The sequence below is a fragment of the Staurois parvus genome, unplaced genomic scaffold, assembly GCF_062004578.1.
Source record: "Staurois parvus isolate SC_StPar_1 unplaced genomic scaffold, SC_StPar_1.0 ptg001642l, whole genome shotgun sequence".
In the NCBI taxonomy this organism is placed as follows: Eukaryota; Metazoa; Chordata; class Amphibia; order Anura; family Ranidae; genus Staurois; species Staurois parvus.
The window spans coordinates 1332501-1355257 of record NW_028319438.1 but is presented as its reverse complement, the minus strand read 5'-3'; the positions used below and the strand labels follow the sequence as shown (position 1 = coordinate 1355257).

The 22757-nt window shown below is 42.4% G+C and overlaps 1 protein-coding gene across 1 annotated transcript in view; it reads left to right on the top strand.

The window, feature by feature from the left end:
- The first annotated feature begins 319 nt into the window (after positions 1–319).
- LOC149434900 (transmembrane 4 L6 family member 5-like) overlaps positions 320–22757 on the top strand; it is a 22460-nt gene continuing 22 nt past the window's right edge. Inside the window, exons 1-5 of the mRNA XM_089663239.1 lie at positions 320–594; positions 8139–8204; positions 14765–14967; positions 15783–16018; positions 18567–22757. The exon at positions 18567–22757 is cut by the window's right edge and continues 22 nt beyond it. Coding sequence (XP_089519365.1) covers positions 412–594; positions 8139–8204; positions 14765–14967; positions 15783–16018; positions 18567–18571 — 693 coding nt within the window. The 5' untranslated portion in view covers positions 320–411 and the 3' untranslated portion in view covers positions 18572–22757. The remainder of the gene's footprint in view (positions 595–8138; positions 8205–14764; positions 14968–15782; positions 16019–18566) is intronic.

The following is a 22757-nucleotide window of genomic DNA, read 5'->3' as shown; positions in this document are numbered from 1 at the left end:
AGGCTACTCCTGACCTGCATATTTGTTCCAACTTAGTAACTTGAAGCTACTGGATAATTGTGACAGCCAGGGAACTAATAATTCAGAATAGGAGGTAACCATTGGCAGCCCCCATATGTGTTCTGTACAGGTTCTCTTTACTTTGACACATGAAGAGGAATTACCTCTCTGCCATCATCCTGAACTTTATATAATTTAATCAGGTGACACCGTATCAGCACTTATATCTCAGATCTCATTTTGTAACTTGCAGAGAGTCGGTCCAAACTCCATGCTCCCATCCCGTGACTGCAATCTGTGAACCTGGTCTCATCTTGTGACTGCAATTTGTAAGGGTGGCCAGGGACATAAATCTCCTCTGCACCTGCTCCAACACACTGACTTCTCGATCAGTGCTCACCACCTCTCACCATGTGCACAGGCAAATGTTCCAAATGCATCGGGTGCACCCTCATCCCCCTCTCCATCATCTGCATCACATGTAACGCCATTCTCTTTTTTCCGGGATGGAGCACAGAGCCGTCCAAGGAGGCCGGGACTAAGCTGACCACAGAAGTTACCATGTATTTGGGAATTGTAGGAGGCGGCATTTTGGTAAGATGGATCCTTTCAGCTTACTAATACAAAATACTTTTTAAAATGGAAAAAATGTGTTCATTCCAATATACAGTATGCTATAATTCTTACACATCACAGCGATGAGGGGAGTGGTTGAGTTTGTTACAAAATTAACATTTGCCACCGGTGAACTTTTGCTGAATTTGAAAAGATGGTCAATGAGCTGGTAAACTTCACTTCAAAAAAATTAAAAAGTTAACGAGAGGCCATTTTTTGGAACAGGTTCACCAGTCTCCCTCTGAAACGTGTTATTTTATTTTTCACACAAATGTAAAAATCCTCATTTTTGGCTAGGAAAGTCATTAAAAAAACAAAAAACAGAATGCTGTATATTTTCTGAACACAGTTGCAGTTGCGATTTTTTTACATTGCACAACTGGTTATTAAATCTATATTTTCAATAAAAAATATACTAAAATAAATTTTGGTGCTCACAAATACAATTTAATTGCCAATGTTAAAAAAAATTAAAGAAAAGATGAGGCTGTGCTGAGTAATTAGATACCAAACATGTCCAGCCTTAAGTTTATAAATGCGATTCTTGTGAGCTACTATGGTGTATTTATATTTGTGAGAAATGTATTATTTTAACATGTGTGTATTTATATTTAATATACAAAATTGATTAAGTGAGTAAAATAAATGAAATATAAATAATTAAGTGACTAACTTAAAATTAATTAAGTAAATAAATTAATACAATTAAATGAGTGGGTCGCTTACACTATACACATACTCATACCAATGTGTCTTAATCAAATTAAAAAAAAAAACACTTTGTGTCACGCTCCACTATCAATATACACATAAATCCATTGGTGCAAAACAATAAACTGTGTCCTAGTATATTTCCACAACGTGATATTAGCAATCACGCTAGTGTTGCATGCATATCTTCACACAGAAAATCCTCAAAACAATCCGTGATCCTATAGTGTCTTCTATAGTATATTACAAAAAATGAAATATAGTCCACCAAATTTATATATATATATATACTGTGCTTCTTCACCAGTTGTGCTCTCACATGATGTGTATGAGCAAACCGTTAAGTGAGGTCATACAAGCTCGTGTCCCTTTAATTGGACTCAGATTGGGAAATTGGATATCCCAGATGGATGGATGGATGGATGAATGGAGTTTTTCCTTTTTTCCCAGCAGGGGGTCTCGCCGTTATCAAGAGATCCTTTTCCTGGATGTGGATGGATGGATGGAGTTATCCCTCTTCCCACTAGGGGGTCTCTTGGCTCCTTTCAGGGCTCGTTCACACTAGGCTGTTTCGCCAACGCTTGCCAAAACGCCCCTATAGCGTTTGGCAAGCGTTGGTCCGGTGTTTGCGGAGCGTTTTTAACGCTCGGCAAACGCTCCGCAAACGCCGCATGCGCGGTTTAGCGGCGGTTGCTAGGCGTTTGCCGAGCGTTAATAACGCCCCACAAACGCCTATAATGCATTTGAGTGGTGTTACCGCTCCGCAAACGCCCCGCAACCGCACCGCAAACGCCGGCCGGGCGTTTGCGGAGCGGCACCATAGACGAGAATAGGAGGCTTCAAAGCCTCCTGACTCGACCAGAGGCGTCCGTTTTGCCGCGACACAACGCGACGCAAACGCTCCTGTTAGAACAGCACCATGTGCTGTAATGTGCAGAATTGGCAGAGGCGTTTGGGAAGCGGTAAAAACGCTTCCCAAACGCCTCTCTGCCGCCTGCACACAAGGCTAGTGTGAACGTAGCCTCAGACTTTTTTCAATTCTTAGATGTGATGGCTGCATTAGTTTTCTTTTTTAGACTTGACTATGACTATGAGTGGCTGTAAAATGGTAAAAATTTGCAGTACACAAAATTATCACTTGACGATGCTTTAAATGCCTTTACAACTCATCAATTTAGAATTGACTCTAAATGAGGGGTCTAAAATTATTGCTCTCACTCCAAAGTGCATAGTAATAACCAATATATGTTGTGCAATTGTTTATATACAGTAGATGTGCATGCCCTAGGTGCATGTTTTTTGCTTTTACATTTTTACATTTTTTTTAAATTATACTTTTATATTTTTAAATACTTTATTGTATTGCTATCACTCAAGCTCCTGCTTGCCATCTGAAACCCACTGCAGTGGTCCCAGGCTTTCAAATTGAGCAGGAGAGCCCGTGAACCATGGACTGGGGGGGGGGGGGGGGGCATGAATTTGTTTTAACCCATTGAGCTCAAAGGAGCTTTCATAGCCAGGCTACTGTAGAAAATGACCCAAATTCAAGATTCCAATGAGTTTATTAAATTATTAAACCATGCAGCAAAGCATATAATAACCTTGATTTTCTACAGTCAGGCAAGACTGGGACTTTGAATGGGTGCGGGAGAGGAGCAGAGGTGGACTGACCATTCGAGCACTCGGGCACTGCCCAAGGGCCCGGGGTCAGTAGGGGGCCCCATGAAATGCCCCTGGTACCTTTTTATAGGCATTTTTGGGTGTGCTTTGAGTGTTGGCAAGGACATAGGGACCCCATGATCCCCTATTGCCCGGGGCCCCATGAGTTGTCAGTCCACCCCTGGAAAGGAGATAACTTGGGTCCCCCATGTGGAAACAAATTAAATGACTTGCATTGGAAAGGAACGTCCATAGCACTCAGGATCCGGTTGAAGCCCATTGCCTTCTTAAAACAACCAAAAACCAACTTCAAGGCAGACTTTGGGCTCTTTGCTCCCCCATTAACTACCCCTGCACCTTGATGACTGTATTTTTTGTAAAAAGTTAGAATTTTTTTTTTTTCACTTTTGCAGCTGAATTGGCACAATATCTACATTATATTTGTTAAATGTTCTCAGTCACAGAGCATAACCTAAAATAAAATAAAAAATGCCTTTTTACTTGCTTTTTTGCTTGCCTAAAATCATACCTAGTGTTCCCTTCCCATATAATGTTAATATTATATAGTAGCTGTGTATACTACAATGATTTCCTGCTTCTAGAGCAGCTATTCAGAATGAGAGTTCCATGGAACACTGGGGTTCCTCTAAAGTAGACTTTCAACCTTTTCAACACAGAGGAAATCTTAAATTAACTTTCCGGTCTCAGGGAACCCCTGCTAAAAATGAGTTTATCTAGAACTCATGACACATTGGTGTGATGGTCGGTGGGAAGAATGCTCCTTACACTTCTGGTCACTGGGCAGAATTACCTCATTATAGATAGCTAAAATGATCAATGGTGTCCGTGAGAACTTATGTCAGAATCAAAAATTGCTCATTGCTCAAGGAACCCCTAGCAACGTCTAGAGGAATCCTAAGGTTCCATGCAACCCTGGTTGCTTGTGTTGGTGTCAGGGATCCAGGTATGAGCAGAGATGTGTGGACTGACACAGGGAAGTAGCAGGCTTCAGGAACACAGGCGTAGTCAGGGCTGGAGAGGTGGAATGGTCAGGCGGGCCGTAAGGTAATGTCAGGCACCGCCCGGCGGGATCTCTATTGACCCACAGAACAGGATTCCCCAGGGCGCGGAGTCTAAGCCCCAGTCTGCCTTTTCACCATAGCCCCTGATGGTGGGGATGGACTTGGCGCAGGACTGAGATCAGGTCGCGGCCCCTGAGTGCACCCAACTGTGGTAGAGGGGTCCGCCGAGGGTATGTACCGGGGGAAAGCCTGATGTGAAGGGGCTGGCAGGTTTGGACAGTAGTGACTGGATCCGTGCAGGATGGATGGATCGTCTGGGTAGCGTCAGGCGTAGTCAGGCAGGCCATGTCAGCAACGTGTGGGCAGTGAAATACCGGAGGAGCAGGCAGAGAATAGTCAGGGTCACAAGCCGGGTTCAGTAACTCACGGGCAGCGCGGTACAGAGAATCAGGCAGAAGGATGGTCAGGCAAGCCAGGGGTTAAACAGGAGACGGTCAGCAGGGTCAGGAACAATGCAGAGTCGGCAACAAATCAGATAGGCAGAGGAACAGGAACACAAGGTACAGGGGCTCATGGGAAACAACACCAAGGCACTGACTGCAGGTCTGGCCATTCCTTAAATACCCCTCCTGCAATCAGCCTCAGGTGATGGCTGCCTGCAGGAGTGAGCTTCTGATTGCTGAGAGCACCCGCTGGCCAGCCCTGGTACTGCAGCCCACACGGCAGGTGAGTCCCACCACCAGTGCTGAGTCCATTCCTGACAGTTGGACTGACTGGATTGGTCACTGGTCCTGAATGGGTATTTTTGTTGACAAAAAAAGAAGGAATTCCTTCCGGTGGATAGTGCTCAATGATGGATGGTGGTGATGGGCTCTCTTGGGGATTGGGCTGCTGCCTTTTCTGTGCGACCTTGTGGTTGTTTCAGCATCTGTTCCCTCTTGTACCGAATCGTATTGTAACTGTAATGTCTGCCTTCATTTTGTAAAGCACTGCGCAAACTGTTGGCGCTATATAAATCCACTATTATAATAATAGTGTAGACTTGGATAAAAAGAAAGGAGCGCCCAGTGTCCAGAGAAATGCAACCTCTAAAGTATGGTTCATAGACGTCTATTAAAAAGTAGCAACATGTACATCAAGCCAGTGCATTTCAGAGGAATGGACTCCCCCTTCATTGGGGCTAACAAACAAAACAAAGGGTGGATAAAAGATAAATATACTGTAGCAATATACAGTCAGGTCCATAAATATTGGGACATCGACACAATTCTAACATTTTTGGCTCTATACACCACCACAATGGATTTGAAATGAAACAAACAAGATGTGCTTTAACTGCAGACCGTCAGCTTTAATTTGAGGGTATTTACATCCAAATCAGGTGAGCGGTGTAGGAATTACAACAGTTTGCATATGTGCCTCCCACTTGTTAAGGGACCAAAAGTAATGGGACAATTGGCTTCTCAGCTGTTCCATGGCCAGGTGTATGTTATTCCCTCGTTATTCCAATTACAATGAGCAGATAAAAGGTCCAGAGTTCATTTCAAGTGTGCTATTTGAATTTGGAATCTGTTGCAGTCAACTCTCAAGATGAGATCCAAAGAGCTGTCACTATCAGTGAAGCAAGCCATCATTAGGCTGAAAAAACAAAACAAACCCATCAGAGAGATAGCAAAAACATTAGGCGTGGCCAAAACAACTGTTTGGAACATTCTTAAAAAGAAGGAAAAGCACTGGTGAGCTCAGCAACACCAAAAGACCCGGAAGACCACGGAAAACAACTGTGGTGGATGACCGAAGAATTCTTTCCCTGGTGAAGAAAACACCCTTCACAACAGTTGGCCAGATCAAGAACACTCTCCAGGAGGTAGGTGTATGTGTGTCAAAGTCACCAATCAAGAGAAGACTTCACCAGAGTGAATACAGAGGGTTCACCACTAGATGTAAACCATTGGTGAGCCTCAAAAACAGGAAGGCCAGATTAGAGTTTGCCAAACGACATCTAAAAAAGCCTTCACAGTTCTGGAACAACATCCTATGGACAGATGAGACCGACATCAACTTGTACCAGAGTGATGGGAAGAGAAGAGTATGGAGAAGGAAAGGAACTGCTCATGATCCTAAGCATACCACCTTATCAGTGAAGCATGGTGGTGGTAGTGTCATGGTGTGGGCATGTATGGCTACCAATGGAACTGGTTCTCTTGTATTTATTGATGATGTGACTGCTGACAAAAGCAGCCGGATGAATTCTGAAGTGTTTCGGGAATATTATCTGCTCATATTCAGCCAAATGCTTCACAACTCATTGGACGCTTCACAGTGCAGATGGACAATGACCCAAAGCAGACTGCAAAAGCAACCAAAGAGTTTTTTAAGGGAAAGAAGTGGAATGTTATGCAATGGCCAAGTCAATCACCTGACCTGAATCCGATTGAGCATGCATTTCACTTGCTGAAGACAAAACTGAAGGGAAAATGTCCCACGAACAAGCAGAACTGAAGACAGTTGCAGTAGAGGCCTGGCAGAGCATCACCAGAGATGAAACCCAGCATCTGGTGATGTCTATGCGTTCCAGACTTCAGGCTGTAATTGACTGCAAAGGATTTGCAACCAAGTATTAAAAAGTGAAAGTTTGATTTATGATTATTATTCTGTCCCATTACTTTTGGTCCCTTAACAAGTGGGAGGCACATATGCAAACTGTTGTAATACCTACACCGTTCACCTGATTTGGATGTAAATACCCTCAAATTAAAGCTGACAGTCTGCAGTTAAAGCACATCTTAACATAATAATCTGAAACTGTTTGTTGAACACTTTGATGTATAGTTTTGTCCATTTTTTTGATCGAAAAAAACAGCACACAGTACACATAGTAAACATTGGTAGGCATACAGTTAACCCTTTGAGTGCCCCTGAATGTTAACCCCTCCCCAGCCAGTCTGCAGAAAAAACAGTATATCCCACACGGAAGAAAAATATATTTTAAATATATTTTTAAAATATTCTTCCCAAATATATACAGTTTTGGCCGTGTTCAATATATTTCAAAATATATTTGTGTGTATATACTGTGTATAGATATATATATATATATATATATATATATATATATATATATATACTGTATGTTGAAATGCGTTTTTTATATATTACAAAATATACTGTATATCTTTAAAAATACATTTAATCTACATTTTTGGAAGGCATTTACAAATATATGTAAAAATATTTGTTAAAATGACTTTTGTATATGTTAAAAAAAAATCTGAAGAATATATTTAAAAAAATATATTTTTTAAAATATTTTTCATATATTTTGTAATATATATACAAAAACGTATTTCAACATGCAATATATATATATATATATATATATATATATATATATATATATATATATATATATAGTTTTTTTTTGTTTTTTTTTTAATATATTGAATACGGACAAAATTGTAGTATTTCAAATATATGTCAATATATTTGGGATAAAAATTTTTTAAAATATATTGTTCTTCCATGTGGGATACATCATAGTTTGTAGATGCTATAACCAATTAATATACACTTATTAGGATTCTTTTTACCAAAGACATGTAGTAGAATTCATTTTAGCCTAAATTTATGAAGAAATCTGATTTTGTAACTTTTTTATCGGATATTTTTTATAGCAAAAAGTAAAAAATATTGTTGTTTTTTTTTTAAATGTTTGGTCTATTTTGATTTGTATAATAAAAAATAAAAAACCCAGTGGTGATCAAATACCACTAAAAGACAGTTCTATTTGTGTGAAAAAAATTACATAAATTTAATTTGGGTACAGCGTTGCATGAACACACAATTACCAGTTAAAACAGCACAAGGCTAAATAGGGAAAAATGGTCTGGTCATGAAGGGGGTAAAACCTTCTGGAGCTGAAGTCTGTAAAGGTTCCTCTGGGGTAAAATGGTTGAGGAGATCAGCAGCACTGAGGTTTCAAAATGTGCCAAAAGAGGGGAATATAGTATTGGCATTGATTTATGGTACATGGTCCTTCAGCAACCAAAATGTCCTCCAGTTGGGCATTATACATTTATCCATATAAAATATTTGGTTTTGACTTTGCTTCATCATGTTTCTCGTTTACAGGTTCTGCTTCCAGCCATTCAAATTTTGGTAGCTGGTGGGAAAGGATGTTGTGGAAACCGTTGTGGGGTAAGTGTCAGTTTTAAAAACGACTTCTTTGTGATTAGGGATTTTTTGGAGGGGAGATCACAAAAAATATTGGTTAGTACCTAGGGTGGCAACATTTCAATAAAAGACTGACCTATCTGTTGTTATCCCTTTATTTACATATCTAGTTTTACATTGATAGCAATTCTGAGTGAGTAAAATTAAATACTATTTCAAGGAAGGACTCCTCTTATTGAACATGAGCCAATCTTTGTGTATCTTCCTTATAAAACAGAATCACTCCATTTTCAGGCTTTACCATCCACATGGAAGAAAAATATATTTGAAATATATTTAAAAAATATTCTTCCCAAATATATTGACATATATTTGAACTACTACAATTTTGGCCGTATTCAATATATATGTATATATATATATATATATATATATATATATATATACTATATGTTGAAATGCGTTTTTATTACAAAACATATGAAAAATATAAAAAAAAAATACATTTCAAATAAACTGTATGTCTTTAAAAATACAAATCTACATTTTTTGGAATGCGTTTACAAATATATGTAAAAATATATGTTAAAATTACTTTTTTATATGTTAAAAAAAATCTGAAGAATATATTTTAAAAATATATATTTTTAAAAATGTATATTTTTTAAATATATTCTTCAGATTTTTTAAATTTATATTCGACTTTTGATTTATATATATTTATATATTTTGAAATATATTGAATTTGGCCAAAATTGTAGTATTTCAAATATATGGCAATATATTTAGGAAGAATATTTTTAAAATATATTTCAAATATATTTTTCTTCCATATGGGCAGTGTAGCGATACCCCCATAGGAGTCAACAGTTAGATAGGCCCTTATTTTCCTGTAGTTTCGCCTCGCAGTCAGGCACACAAACACAATCACTCTTTAGCTCTGTAAACAGTCCAGAGAGATTCTTTTTGGTATTTTTTGGGGGATAACTTGGATAGGGTTGGGGATGAGTGGGATGTTTCAAAAAGATGTATAAATTTATATAACCTGCGAGCCAAAATAACCTCAATTCTAGTGGATCGCCAACATAAAACACATAACTACCACTGTGTATCAAAATATTTCACTGATGTATGTTGCGCTCCTTAATACCTCATAATAACCCTTAAACCATAATTATTTTTTAAAATTCCAAATCCCATTAAACAATTAATAGATACCTATTAAAAGTGATTTTGTGCCAACCAATCAAAAATTTTTAATTATTAATTTAAGGGTAAAAAAAATCACTTAGTCATAAATTTTGTATTTTATTGAGGATTATTAATTTACAATTGATTTCACACTAATAATTTTTGATTTAGTAGAAAGGATAGTGAGCGCTCTCTTAAATGTCAGCAGCTAGAACACTTTAGGCAACCACAATGCCTCAAAATATATCAATAACTTTAAAACAACAGAGTGCAGCGCTTATCAAAGTAAAAAAGTCACTAAATAAGTGTCCACAGTAGTTCACTGTACAAATGCGAATTCCCACGGCTACCACTCTGTCAAATAACAGAAATGCGCACTCACCGGAAACGCATGGGTTATGCGCATGTGTGATCATGCATCACAAGCAATGGGTACATCAGAGGTCAGGCAGCCAAGCATCTCCCTCACGGTCAGGCAGCCTCCCCTCTGATGATGTGCCTCTAGCACGAAAGGCCTAAGGAGGAGCTGCGCAGAGCGTGACGTCATTCCACCGCCGGAGCCACGAGGAGGCCCGGCGGCCATCATTACTAAGGGGTCAGTACTGCTGTTTACTGTTTTACATGGTGTTTGACATGCATACTGCCCTGCTATATGTTTTAAATGAATAAATACCTACTTTTGGACATACTACACTATCTTTGGCATTTGTGTTTTGGGGCTCCTGTTTGGAGCTATCATCCCCACAGAAAAAACACCCTTGCCATCCTGAGAGGAAGTTCTTTCACAAGGAACGCCTGGCTGATCTTAAAGGGAACCCTGTACCTGAGCTAAGAGTCTGTGAGGACCCACCGTGAGGGAGATGCTTGGCTGCCTGACCTCTGATGTACCCATTGCTTGTGATGCATGATCACACATGCGCATAACCCATGCGTTTCCGGTGAGTGCGCATTTCTGTTATTTGACAGAGTGGTAGCCGTGGGAATTCGCATTTGTACAGTGAACTACTGTGGACACTTATTTAGTGACTTTTTTACTTTGATAAGCGCTGCACTCTGTTGTTTTAAAGTTATTGAATAATTTTTGATTGGTTGGCACAAAATCACTTTTAATAGGTATCTATTAATTGTTTAATGGGATTTGGAATTTTAAAAAATAATTATGGTTTAAGCGTTATTATGAGGTATTAAGGAGCGCAACATACATCGGTGAAATGTTTCAAAAAGAACTATGTACAAGATGAGGACACTAACTTTCTTCTGCAGCACTTTAGGCACAGTCCTTTTAGGGGCCAGTAATGGACTTGGCTTAGCTGAAGCAGATAAAGTCACAAAATTCTGACTTCGGTCCCCACCCTACGTATGTTTTGTCATAAGTGACATCATCAGAGTCATAGGTGACATCATTCATAACAAAACGTACGATGGGAAGATTGTGACGTCACCATGAATGCATGACCGCTATCAGGATCTCGAGATTGTATTGTTCAATGCTGGCTTTTCTCAGTGAGAATGTGAGTGATTTTAAGTCTTGTTTACGGATTTACACTATGTGAGTGTCCTTGCTCCTGTCCTTCTATCTCTCTAAGCATTACCGAGTATATGTGAAGCCGAGGAAAGTTGAATGCTCATCAGAGGGAGGCTTTTGAATGTAGGACCTTCATTTAAGGGTGATTTGACTTCTCTATTGTTGAGAGTCACACTCATTGTGGTAAGCACATATGTGTGCTGTGGTGGAAGGGTCACTTGGGTGATTTTTAGTTTGAAGAGCACTTTTATTTGGAATTATTGCACAAGTAGTGGACACATTGTTTTGCATGGACTTTCATTATATGCTGGACAGTTTTTCGTTCATTTATTTATCTTTTATATACTGATTTATCACTTTAGTAGCGCTGCATATGCTTTGAAATTGAGATAGCCTGTGTAAATGTAGGCCAAAAAGGAAGGAGTTGCAGTAGTTGAGGTGAGAGATAACAATGGAGTAGTGATGGGCCTAACAACCCCCTGTTCAGTTCATGGTCGAACATTTGTACCTATCAAAAGTTCATCCGCAAAGTTCGTACAGGGGCAATTCACTAAATGGTATCTTACCGAGTATGTGGTAAGATACCACACAGCGATTAAAATACTGCATGAGTTACATTCTCTCAACATGGAAGGGTGCTCTGGGGCAGGGGGGCGCCCGCCGAATGTCCTTACCGTTCGTGTGTTCGCTGAACACGTGAACGACCCTTGTTCGAGTCAAATTTATGTTCAACTCAAACATTAAGCCCAACACTACAATTGAGCCAATTAGAAGCTTGGTGCTGTCTATAGTTTAGAAGGGGAATATTTTGGAAATGGAAGGTGACGGTGGCAAGACTTGAAAGGAGATTTAATGCTGGTCCGGAAGAAGAGATCAGTGTCCAGGATTCTACATAGCACCCTGATAGTGCTATTGATCTGGATTGAAAAAAAGTCAGGGGAGGGCACACAAGGGGTGGAGGAAATATCATGAGCTCAGTTTTGGTTTGGTAAATTAGTGAGCCACAAGGAGACCAAAGCAGGTGAGCTGAGAATAGAATAGAAGGAGTCTGAGGATAGAGACTTGAGGGACTCAAAGAAAGAGGAAAAGGAGAGGAGGAGATGGAGCTGTAGGTGACACTGAAGGAGCAGTTAGATAGGTAGGAGGAGAACCAGGAAAGAGCAGTGTTGGAGGTAAAGTTTTTTTGAGAAGGAGCATGTGGTCAACTGTTTCAAAAGCAGCAGAAAGCTCTAATCATAAATAGTGTCCATTGGTTTTATCATTGTTTAGTTTTAGAAGGGCAGTTCCACTTGAGTGTTGCCAGCAAAAGCCAAGCTGTATGAAGGTTGTAATCCGTGAGGTAGCAGTTCAGAGGATTGTAGACTATGCATTCTAGAGGTTTGGAGGTATATGGGAGCAAGAAGATGGATCTTAAGATGTTCAGACTGGTGGGGTCCAGTGAGAGCTTTTAAGTCTAAGGGTGAACAGATCATTTTAGAACAGAGCAGAAGATGCCAGTAGAGAGCAATATATTAAAGATATGGGTTATAGAGCACAAAACAGAGCAAGAGGGTGTGAGAAATGGGGTACATGGTGTAGCAATCGTACGTACAGAGATGGACGCGGTCATCCATCTTGCTCAAGACCCTTTATCTTGTATCTCTCTCTCTCCCTCCAATCCCCCTTCTCAGGAATGTGGTCTGTGTGTGTATGCTGAGTTCAAAAGGCATCAGGCCCCAGCTGGAGAGCTTCATGGTTATAAATCCCAAATTAGCTTGTACCCGGGTGTCTGTTAGCTTCTCAATCTGAGATAATCATAAAGCCATAAACCAGTCCTTCACTGGACTTCAAATGCATTCCTAGGTAGCCGTAAAACAGGCATCACATTTAAAACCCACTTTTCCCTATAATTTCATATCTTATGGTAGGAAATAATTACCTAAAAATAAAGCACATATTCGGATAGCTCATCTTAATGCGAGTCACCTGATATCTTTCACCCCTAGATTACATATACGCGAGATTGGAAAGCCATATAGATCTAGCTGGAATGGTAAAATATGGCATGTTTGATATCTAGACATTCAGCAGATGATTCTGCAAAATTTAATAGTGGCTAGGCTGCTACATGTCCCTAGGGAAGGTTATTGACCATGATATAACTTATGAGGGATTTGGTCATAGCCTGAGTTCCCCGCCTACAACACCCCTCCCCAAGTGAGGCGATTGGTTCTCTGCTTTAAGGAGACACCCTGCTGAGTTCCTAGAAAAAGGCTGTCAGGTTTGGAGAAGAACTTGAAGAATTCTCCCTTTTAACATCGGAACCAACTTTGGGAGAACGGTACCCTTTTGCTCAGGACCCTTGAAGCTGCTTAAACCAAGGCTGACGGCAAGTATTCTACCTCTCTAAACTTCTTTCTGTTATCTCTCTATTGTGGTATTGCTCTCTGTATTTACATATATATATATTGGCTACATCTTTTTCTGTAAATACTTTTATTGCACCATTTTGACCTTTTTAGTAATAAATCTTATTTTCTGAAAAGTGTTGAACTGTTTCTAAAGCTCTTTAATGCAAACTAAGAATACCTATCTCTGAAGAGACTGTGTGTTTTTAAACCTCTATATACATCTGCCTGCGGTGACAGTGTGTATACAGACGATTATTCAAACATCATAGTGTTATTGCCAGGGGTGGACTGACAACTCACGGGGCCCCCGGGCAATAGGGGATCATGGGGCCCCTGTGTCCTTGCCCAAACTCAAAAAAGCCTATGAAAAAGTTGCCAGGGGCATCTCATGGGGCCCCCTACTAACCCCGGGCCCTCGGACAGTGCTCGAGTTTCCAAATGGTCAGTTCGCCCCTGGTTATTGCTAATATTGGCGAGTTTCCTCTTTCTCTGTATAAACAGGAGGTGGTGGCAGTGCGAAGGGTTAATTGCGTAATTAACCTGGCCCAGTAACAATCGCTCTCAGGCTGCAGGCACATAGATTGTGGTCCATTCGCTGGAAAATCTTTGTGCAGGGTGCAGCTGAGCGTGGCATTGTTACGCACGTGACAGCGTGGTTTTAGATTGGCTAGTCCTTCGGTCACGAGTTGGTGAGAAGGGCTGGGGGTCTGAGGCCGCGATCATCACACATGGGGCGAGTGGTGAGATGTACGTCATAGAAAAGCTTAGCAACCTCCTCTGTAGTAACAGGGTCAAAAGATGAAAGTATTGAATGTGCTGGTGGACACGATATCTTAAGAGATATCTGGACAGGGGAGATTTTATCACAAGTTGCATTTATCTTTGTTATCAAAATGATTGCCAATGTCCTGGGCGGTGAATACGTTAATAGGTGGAGGCAATGGGGGAAAAAGGTAGCGAGTTAGGGGTTGAAAAGTGTTGATGAGGCCTGGATGAGGGGGCATTAATGAAAGTGATGTAATGGGAATGTTTGGCAGCACAGATGAGGAATTATATCTTAGGAAGGCAGATTAATACAGGGTGATGTCTTGTATGGACTTAGTTTTGAGCATTTGCCCAAGAGCATGGCTTATGAGACCTCTGATGCTGATCTGTTTCCAAGGATTGTAGCGGTTGAGGCCTAATTGTGTGTGTAGAACGAATGTGACCAAGAAGGATGAGCTGTTGAAGGAAAACGTGGCCAGGTCAGGGCAGGACATAGGTGAGACTTTGATGTAGAGTAATCTGTAGCAAAATAGAGAAAAGAAGAGTTAAAGTGGTAAAGGTTTCTATAAGAAACTCTTTAATGGGATGAGCGTAAAACAATGTTGGAGCAGCCTTACCAGTTGCCTTCTCTTACTTGGCTTCTTTAGATTGCAGGACTGCCTTAACACTCTTACATTTGCTCATGGTAACCCTCACTCCCTTTGTCTCTCCAGATGTTTCTCTCCATCCTGGGCGCAGCTGCTGTACTCTGTGGATCACTCTTCTGCCTCACAATGTCTGTTGTGGCATTACACCGCGGGCCAGTCTGTCAGTATTATGCCCCTGAGAAGACAAATACTACTAGCTCCCCAGTCCCCACCACCAATACTTCCCTTATCTGGGGTCGCCCATTTGAGAAACCACTGATTGAACACAAGTGAGTTCCGTACATTTTTAAAAGGTCAGTTCACCCAAAAATGTCAATTTCAGTTGCGACAGTGTAGGCATGAATCACTCACTTGCTTTTTTTACTTCTTCATGTTCTCCATCATCGACTTTGTGCATTGAGCTTTATGCCATAATGTACTTACCTGCCAAGCAATCCCCTTCAGCAATATTGTGCAAGCGCTCCAGTCAATCAAGGGTGCTTCCAACTTCTCCTGGTCTTCCTTCTGAATTCTGACATCCTAGCAACAATGCAGGATGGGGGACACCAACACTGGAAGTTTTTCGGCCAGGGTTCGAGAGTACGTAAATGTCCTACAACTATTGTGTGGGCATTACCCAACCTAAGTCAGTTTGTTTTTATTTTTTGGCAAAGGTGAACTAACGCTTTATGTCTTCATGAAGGTGGCCACTCTGAACCCCCGAAACACATTTTGTTTTTTAAACATATTGTGACAAATTATATCTGAGCTATGAAATTGCTTGACGTTGGTACAGTTTTCCAAGAGCCAACAATGGCCCCTTCACACCACAACTGACTACTGAAAGAACTTCCCCCCAATGTCAGGGATCCAGCACTTCACCAATCTAATGTCCTATCAGGTCTGAGATAATGGCACTACTGGGGTATGTTAGGTCACCCACCGTGTGCTCCATACTTAGCTATCTCACCCTCTATATCAGTATAGAATGACTTGAGTCACCTCAAAGTATTCCTGTATAGATACAGTATGTACTCTGTTAGTTTCTTAACATGTTGGTGCTTTATAAATTTGGGAAATAACATACCAACCTCTTTCTTTTCAGCAATGAAAACTATCTATACCACTCAGAATTATGGGACACGTGTGTGGAGCCTCCTAATGTGGTGGAATTCAACATCGTACTTTTCTCCATCTTGCTAGCGGCGAGTTCCATTGAGGTCATCCTGGGTGCTGTCCAGCTGTTCAATGGTCTATTTGGCCTCATCTGTGGAACCTGTAGGAAAAAGGATGATGACTACGAGGACATGATGAAAGATGACAACAAGAAAGGACACAAATGTGAGCAACACTTAACCTCATTTTTCACCAAGCCATACAAAACTGTCTGTGCTGATCAGGGCTATTTTTCGCAGAGAATAGGTGCAGGAACTCCCCTCTTCTGAGTAACCCCCTTGTCTCTTCCCCCAACCCACCTCTGAGCGCCATCCCTTGGTTCCACTCCCAACCCACCTGCCAGTACCACCCCTTTTATAGAAATCAGAACCAAGTAACATTTTGTAGTGCTAAGTAGTGAGTATAGAATTTGTTAATGACAGTAAGAAAAGCAGTAAAATAGATCAGCAGCAGAATAGAATAGCAGCAAACAATAGACCCCCACCAGCATCAATAACCCCCTCCTCTTAGCAACAATAGATCCCCTACACAATAAAAGACCCCACAGCAATAATGGATCCCCACACAACAAAATGCCACCCCAGCAACGATAAACCTCCAGCAGCCACAACAGATCTCCAAGCGCCTAGCATTTTTAAACCCTCCAACAGCCAGCATCAATAGACCTTAACCTCAACAATAGATCCCTCAGCACCTTAAGTCACCCCTAGCAACAATAGACCCCAATGAAAAAAAAAACAGATCCCCTCCAGTATCTATAGATCCCCCAGCAGCCAGCATCAATAGACCTTTCAGCAGACCCCAGCACATTCTTGCCTTTAGATCCATTCAGTGCTGGAGGTGCCGGAACTGCGTTCCCCCACGTTCCCGCTGAAAAAAAGTCCTGCTGTTAATCCATTTCAACCAATCAGTTTAAAGAGACAATGTTACTTGGCCCATTCAGGGTGAATGACAGTCTGCACATAGCCCATCCCCCTAGGTATGTAATGTTACCCTCATCACCTCCCCACAGTACTGGAGCCCTAGTCGCCAGTTGAGCAGGGCTTCTGTGTCTGAGGGAGCTCATGACCAGTGGCCAATCAGCAGTTCCCAACAGTACCTACCATACGCTACACCGTCTTGTAGTGATGTAGTGGCCTGAACCAGAGCGCATAGCAGGAGATCCAGGTATCCAACACTCCCCTATGTGTGTCAGATGCTTAAAGGGTATTGGACTTTTGCAATCCAATTTGATAAAACCCCACTACATGTGTGTTATGTGTTCCCATTCACATAGCATACCTATAATAAAGAAAATACCCCAAAAATTATAATCTTTTAGATTTTTCAATGGAAAGGGTGTCATATCTGACTCTAAGACAAGTCATAGATGAATCGATTTTCTTCACTTCCAATAGTGGTGAAAGGAAACAAAATTGCTTTGGTCCTCCTTCAACATAGTCAGTGTTAATGGGGGAATGCCTCCTGCTGGCAGGGGAGGGGAGCAGGGAGCTTTCCCGGCCGGCAGAATATGATTAGTGCTGGCAACTATAGCTGACGGCCCTCTACACAGCCATTCACTGGGAAGATCAGTGTACTGCTGTTTCTCCAGCCCCACCTCCCTATGTCTCTTATGCAGCTGAGAACAGAGATTGTGATCACTTATTTAAAAAAAAAAGATAATTATACATTATATTTTATATGTATGCACAAACCTCTCATTTCTATTATAAAGTGGTTATAAAGGCGCAAGGTTTTTCACCTTAATGCATTCTATGTATGAAGGTAAAAAAACCTTCTGTGTGCAGCAGCTTCGCCCACAATATTTACCTGAGCCCCATCGCTGCTGTCAATCACTGCCAGTAAGCCAATCAGGAAAGAGAGGGGGTGGGGCCAAGCCATGACTGTGTAAATGGGAGGGGCCAGGAGCACCATCAGGGACCTGAGATGGGGAGGATCAGGTTGTTAAAAAAGAAATGCCTTTAATAGCATTTTAAACTACTGTAAATATTTTGAAAGGTGAGGATTCACATAAACTTTACTCCACAGTCCCCTCCTAAACATTACAAAGCAGGGAGAGCATGTAAGGCATTTTAAGCAAGTAAAAAGCACCTACAGAGGTAACTAGCAAATATGTATTTTATTCTGTAAGTTATGCTATATTAATGGAAACGTAGCAAAAATAAAGTAGCAGGGCCGGTGCTTTCACTAAGCAAACTAGGCGGCCGCCTAAGGCGCACTGCCACTTCATGAATGATCCTCCAGCTGAGAGGAGGGGCGGCAGAGGGGGAGGAAGAAAGGACAGAAGAAGATGCTGGGTGTCTTGGGCCATTGTAGCAGCTGAGCTGTTGCTCCTTCCAGTGTTCCTCTCAGACTCAGTCCCTTACTGCAGATGGTGGCTGCTAATCACTGTGGAGTTCCAGCCCTTCTGTTCCCATTCATCATTGAAGGTAGAGCTGCGCCTGATGTCTTGTGTCTGTGTGAGTGTGACCCGACCAGCTGACCATGTGCAATGTGTCAGTGAGGGATACTAACAAGGGTCCTAACATACATTTGGACTTTTAACACTGGAAATTTTTTTATTGAATAGAAAGATCAGATCAGATAATGCATTACTAAAAAAAAAAAATATATATATATATATATATATATATATAAATTGATTACATAACATTTGCATTTGATTAGTTTGAATGCATTTTAATTTGTTTTCTTGTGTGTGCTCTCATTACAGGTTAATCCAGCGATCATACTTGGAGCAAGAAGCACATTCCTTATAAATCTGTAATTTCCCTTTATATAGACTGGTTGTGGGCTGGTTGCTCCAGAAAATTAATGTAGATCTATACATGAGGCCTCATGTGTTCTGCCAATTCTCATCTATTAAGCTCAGCTAGCTCCTGCACAAATGAGCCCTGAGCTCCCACTGCTGCTGCTTGGCCAAATACCCGAGTGCTGGTCATGTGGTCTCTGTCAGAGGGGCATGTAAGACACAGCCAGCCAATCAGCAGCTCACCTGAACAATGATCCTCTCTTTCAGAAGAGACCACATGACCAGCCCTGGTATTAGGCAAACTGGCTGGCACTGGAAGTAACTTGGGGTTACCATTTCTGTAAGCAGTTTTTTCAGATTTTTTTTACCATTTGTTTTCTCAATGGACCAGAACTGGCAGGACACAAGGGCACGTAGAATTCGGGTAAAGGTCTACTTTAAGTAGATTGCTCCATCCTGAACTGAGCATGTTTTAAAGGAGAACTCCTGGTACAGAACTACATACAATAATATATATACAATGACAATAATAAAAAAATAGGTTAAAGTACACCTGTCAAGAGCACTGACCTGTTATTATCACAATTGTTACTCCTGACTTTACCTAAAGTAAACCTTGTGACAATAAAAAGAGGTACTAATTACCAATAGCATGATCCTAAGCTTTTCTTTTATGATCTGATGGGGAAACACCACTCTGAGCATTTTTACCCCCCTTCCCTATCCTCAACCCCCCTTCCCTGTCCTCCACCCCACTTCCCTATCTTCTACACCCCCTTCCCTGTCCTTACGCCCCTTCCCTATCTTCCACCCCTATTCCAGATCTTCCACCCTGCCTCACCCCCCTTCCCTAGCCTCAACTCCACTTTCCTATCCTCCACCAACCTGCCCAATCCTCCACCACCTGCGCAATCCTCCACCCCCCTTCCCTATCTTGCACCCCAATTCCAGATCTTCCACCCTCCTTCCTGATCCTCCACCCCCCCCCTTCCTTATTCTCCACCCTTCTTCCCTAACCTCCATGCCCCCCCCCTATCCTCAACTCTCCTTCCCTATCTTCCATCCCCCCTTTCCCTATTCTCCTCCCTCCTTCCCTATCTTCCACCCCCCTTCCCTGTCCTTCACACCCATTCCAGATCTTCCACCCCCCTTTCCTGTCCTTCACACCTATTCCAGATCTTCCACCCCCCTTCTCATCCTCCACCTCCCCTTCCCTATGCTCCTCCCTCCTTCCCTATGCTCCTCCCTCTTTCCCTATCCTCCATCCCCATACCCTATCCTCCACCCCCCTTCTCTATTCTCGATTCCCCTTCCCTATTCTCCACTCCCCTTCCCAATCCTCCACCCATCTTCTCTCTCCTTCACCCTTCCTCCTGGTCCTTCCCGATTCTCCACAACCCTTCCCGATCCTCAATCCCCTTGTCAAAGTCAGGGGTCAGTCTCAGAGACCAGTAGCTATAGCAGTACAGACCAGCTGAAAAAGTACACAGGCAGTTCACCCTGGTGGATGACTTGGGATCACCCGAGGTGCAGGGTCCAAGGACTAGCCGGTATTCCCCAGAGCACCAGGAAAAGAGCAAGCCAAGGTCCAGTAGCAGACATAGTAGGTAGGGATCAAGCAGAAATGCAAAGGTCGGTAACAAGTAGTTTCAGGCTGGGATCAAGTTGAGGGACAAGTCAAAGATTGACAACAAATGGTTGCAGGTTGGAATCGAGTTGTATTTGAGGAACAAGCCAAGGTTGGTGATTAGTAGTAGTGGAGATAAGGACAGCTTCAAATACGCAAAGGAGCAAGATATCAGCTGTAGAGAGGAAGTTCAAAGGCGTGGATTAAATAGTAAGTTCATGTGAGGAGAGAAACAAGACACAAGGTAAGGTTGTCTAAGTAATCAGGCAGGAAGCTGTCCAGCATCCCTGGTGTCACAGTGAGAAGAGCTACTGCCGGAGACAGCAGTGGTTGTGGGTTCAGATGCTGGTCCTGACACCCCTTGCCTCTCTTCCACCCCCCTTCCCTGTCCTTCACCCCCATTCCAGATCTTCCACCCCCTTCCCATCCTCCACCCCACTTCCCTATATTCTCCCCCCCCTTCCCTATGCTCCTCCCTCCTTCCCTATCCTCCACCCCTGTACCCTATCCTCCACCCACCTTCCCTATTCTCCATTCCCGTTCCCTATTCTCCACTCCCCTTCCCAATCCTTCACCCATCTTCTCTATCCTTCACCCTTCCTCCTGGTCCTTCCCGATTCTCCACAACCCTTCCCGATCCTCAATCCCCTTGTCAAAGTCAGGGGTCAGTCTCAGAGACCAGTAGCTATAGCAGTACAGACCAGCTGAAAAAGTACACAGGCAGGTCACCCTGGTGGATGACTTGGGCTCACCCGAGGTTCAGGGTCAAGGACTAGCCGGTATTACCCAGATCTCTTGGTGGAGAAGATGGGTTAGCTGCATCTTAGTTCCAGATCAAGGCCCTCAGGATCACCCTACCAGAAGAGCAGGCCGAGGTCCAGTAGCAGACATAGTAGGTAGGGATCAAGCAGAAGTGCAAAGGTCGGTAACAAGTAGTTTCAGATTGGGATCAAGTTGAAGGACAAGTCAAAGATCGATAACAAATGGTTGCAGGTTGGAATCGAGTTGTATTCAAGGAACAAGCCAAGGTTGGTGATGAGTAGTAGTGGAGATAAGGACAGCTTCAAATGCGCAAAGGAGCAAGATATCGGCTGGAGAGAGGAAGTCCAAAGGCGTGGGTTAAAAAGGAAGTTCATGTAAGGAGAGAAACAAGACACGAGGTAAGGTAGTCTAAGTAATCAGGCAGGGAGCTGTCCAGCATCCCTGGTGGCACAGTGAGGAGTGCTACTGCCAGAGACAGCAGAGGTTGTGGGTTCAGATGCTGGTCCTGACACCCCTTGCCTCTCTTTCCCCCCCCTTCCCTGTCCTTCACCCCCATTCCAGATCTTCCACCCCCTTCCCATCCTCCACCCCACTTCCCTATATTCTATCCCCCCCTTCCCTATGCTCCTCCCTCCTTCCCTATCCTCCACCCCTGTACCCTATCCTCCACCCACCTTCCCTATTCTCCATTCCCGTTCCCTATTCTCCACTCCCCTCCCAATCCTTCACCCATCTTCTCTCTCCTTCACCTTTCCTCCTGGTCCTTCCCAATTCTCCACAACCCTTCCTGATCCTCAATCCCCTTGTCAAAGTCAGGGGTCAGTCTCAGAGACCAGTAGCTATAGCAGTACTGACCAGCTGAAAAAGTACACAGGCAGGTCACCCTGGTGGACACAAGATAAGGTTGTCAAAGTAATCAGGCAGGGAGCTGTCCAGTATCCCTGGTGGCACAGTGAGAAGAGCTACTGCCGGAAACAGCAGAGGTTGTGGGTTCAGATGCTGGTCCTGACACCCCTTGTCTATCCTCCACCCCCTTCCCTATCCTCCTCCACTCTCTATGGATGTAGGAGATTATCATGGTGCCCCCCCCCCCCATAAAGTAGTTTGCAACCCAAGAACTGTCCCCTTATTCACATACAGTATATATTCATAACATTCCTAATACCACAGTTACACTTAAATACTTGCCACTGCACACATTGATGTTCCTTGCAACAGTGGCCCCTCCTTCCAGGACCTTCTCCTGATCATAAGGGGTCATAGCAGTTATAAAACATTTGAAGAGCTATTCATCCTGCAAATCTGCATGTACATTCATTCTGTGTGAAGGAGAGGAAAAATTGAATGTTAGCCTATTTTTTCTCCAGGTTGAATGCAATTCATTCATAGAGAGGAGAGAGAAAGTACCATGTAATCGCCACTAGATGGAGCTGGTGATCCTAGAAAATAAATATTATGAACGTCATCTCCATCTAGTGGCCATAATGTGATATTTTCCGAAACCACTCTATTTTTATGAATGGATAACATTTGGCCTAGAAAGAAAATAGGCGTTTAGTTTTACTTCATTCACACAGAACAAATGTGCATGCAGTTTTACAAGATTAATTTTTTGTAAATTGCATCAGAAACAACAAATGTATATTTTCTGATTTTATAAACATTGTTTGTGGCTGGAGTTCTGCTGTAAACACCTTGAAGACAGGAGGAGAAAATGAATCTGTGTAAAAAGCGACTGGCCCCTCCCTCCTAGACTGACCAAT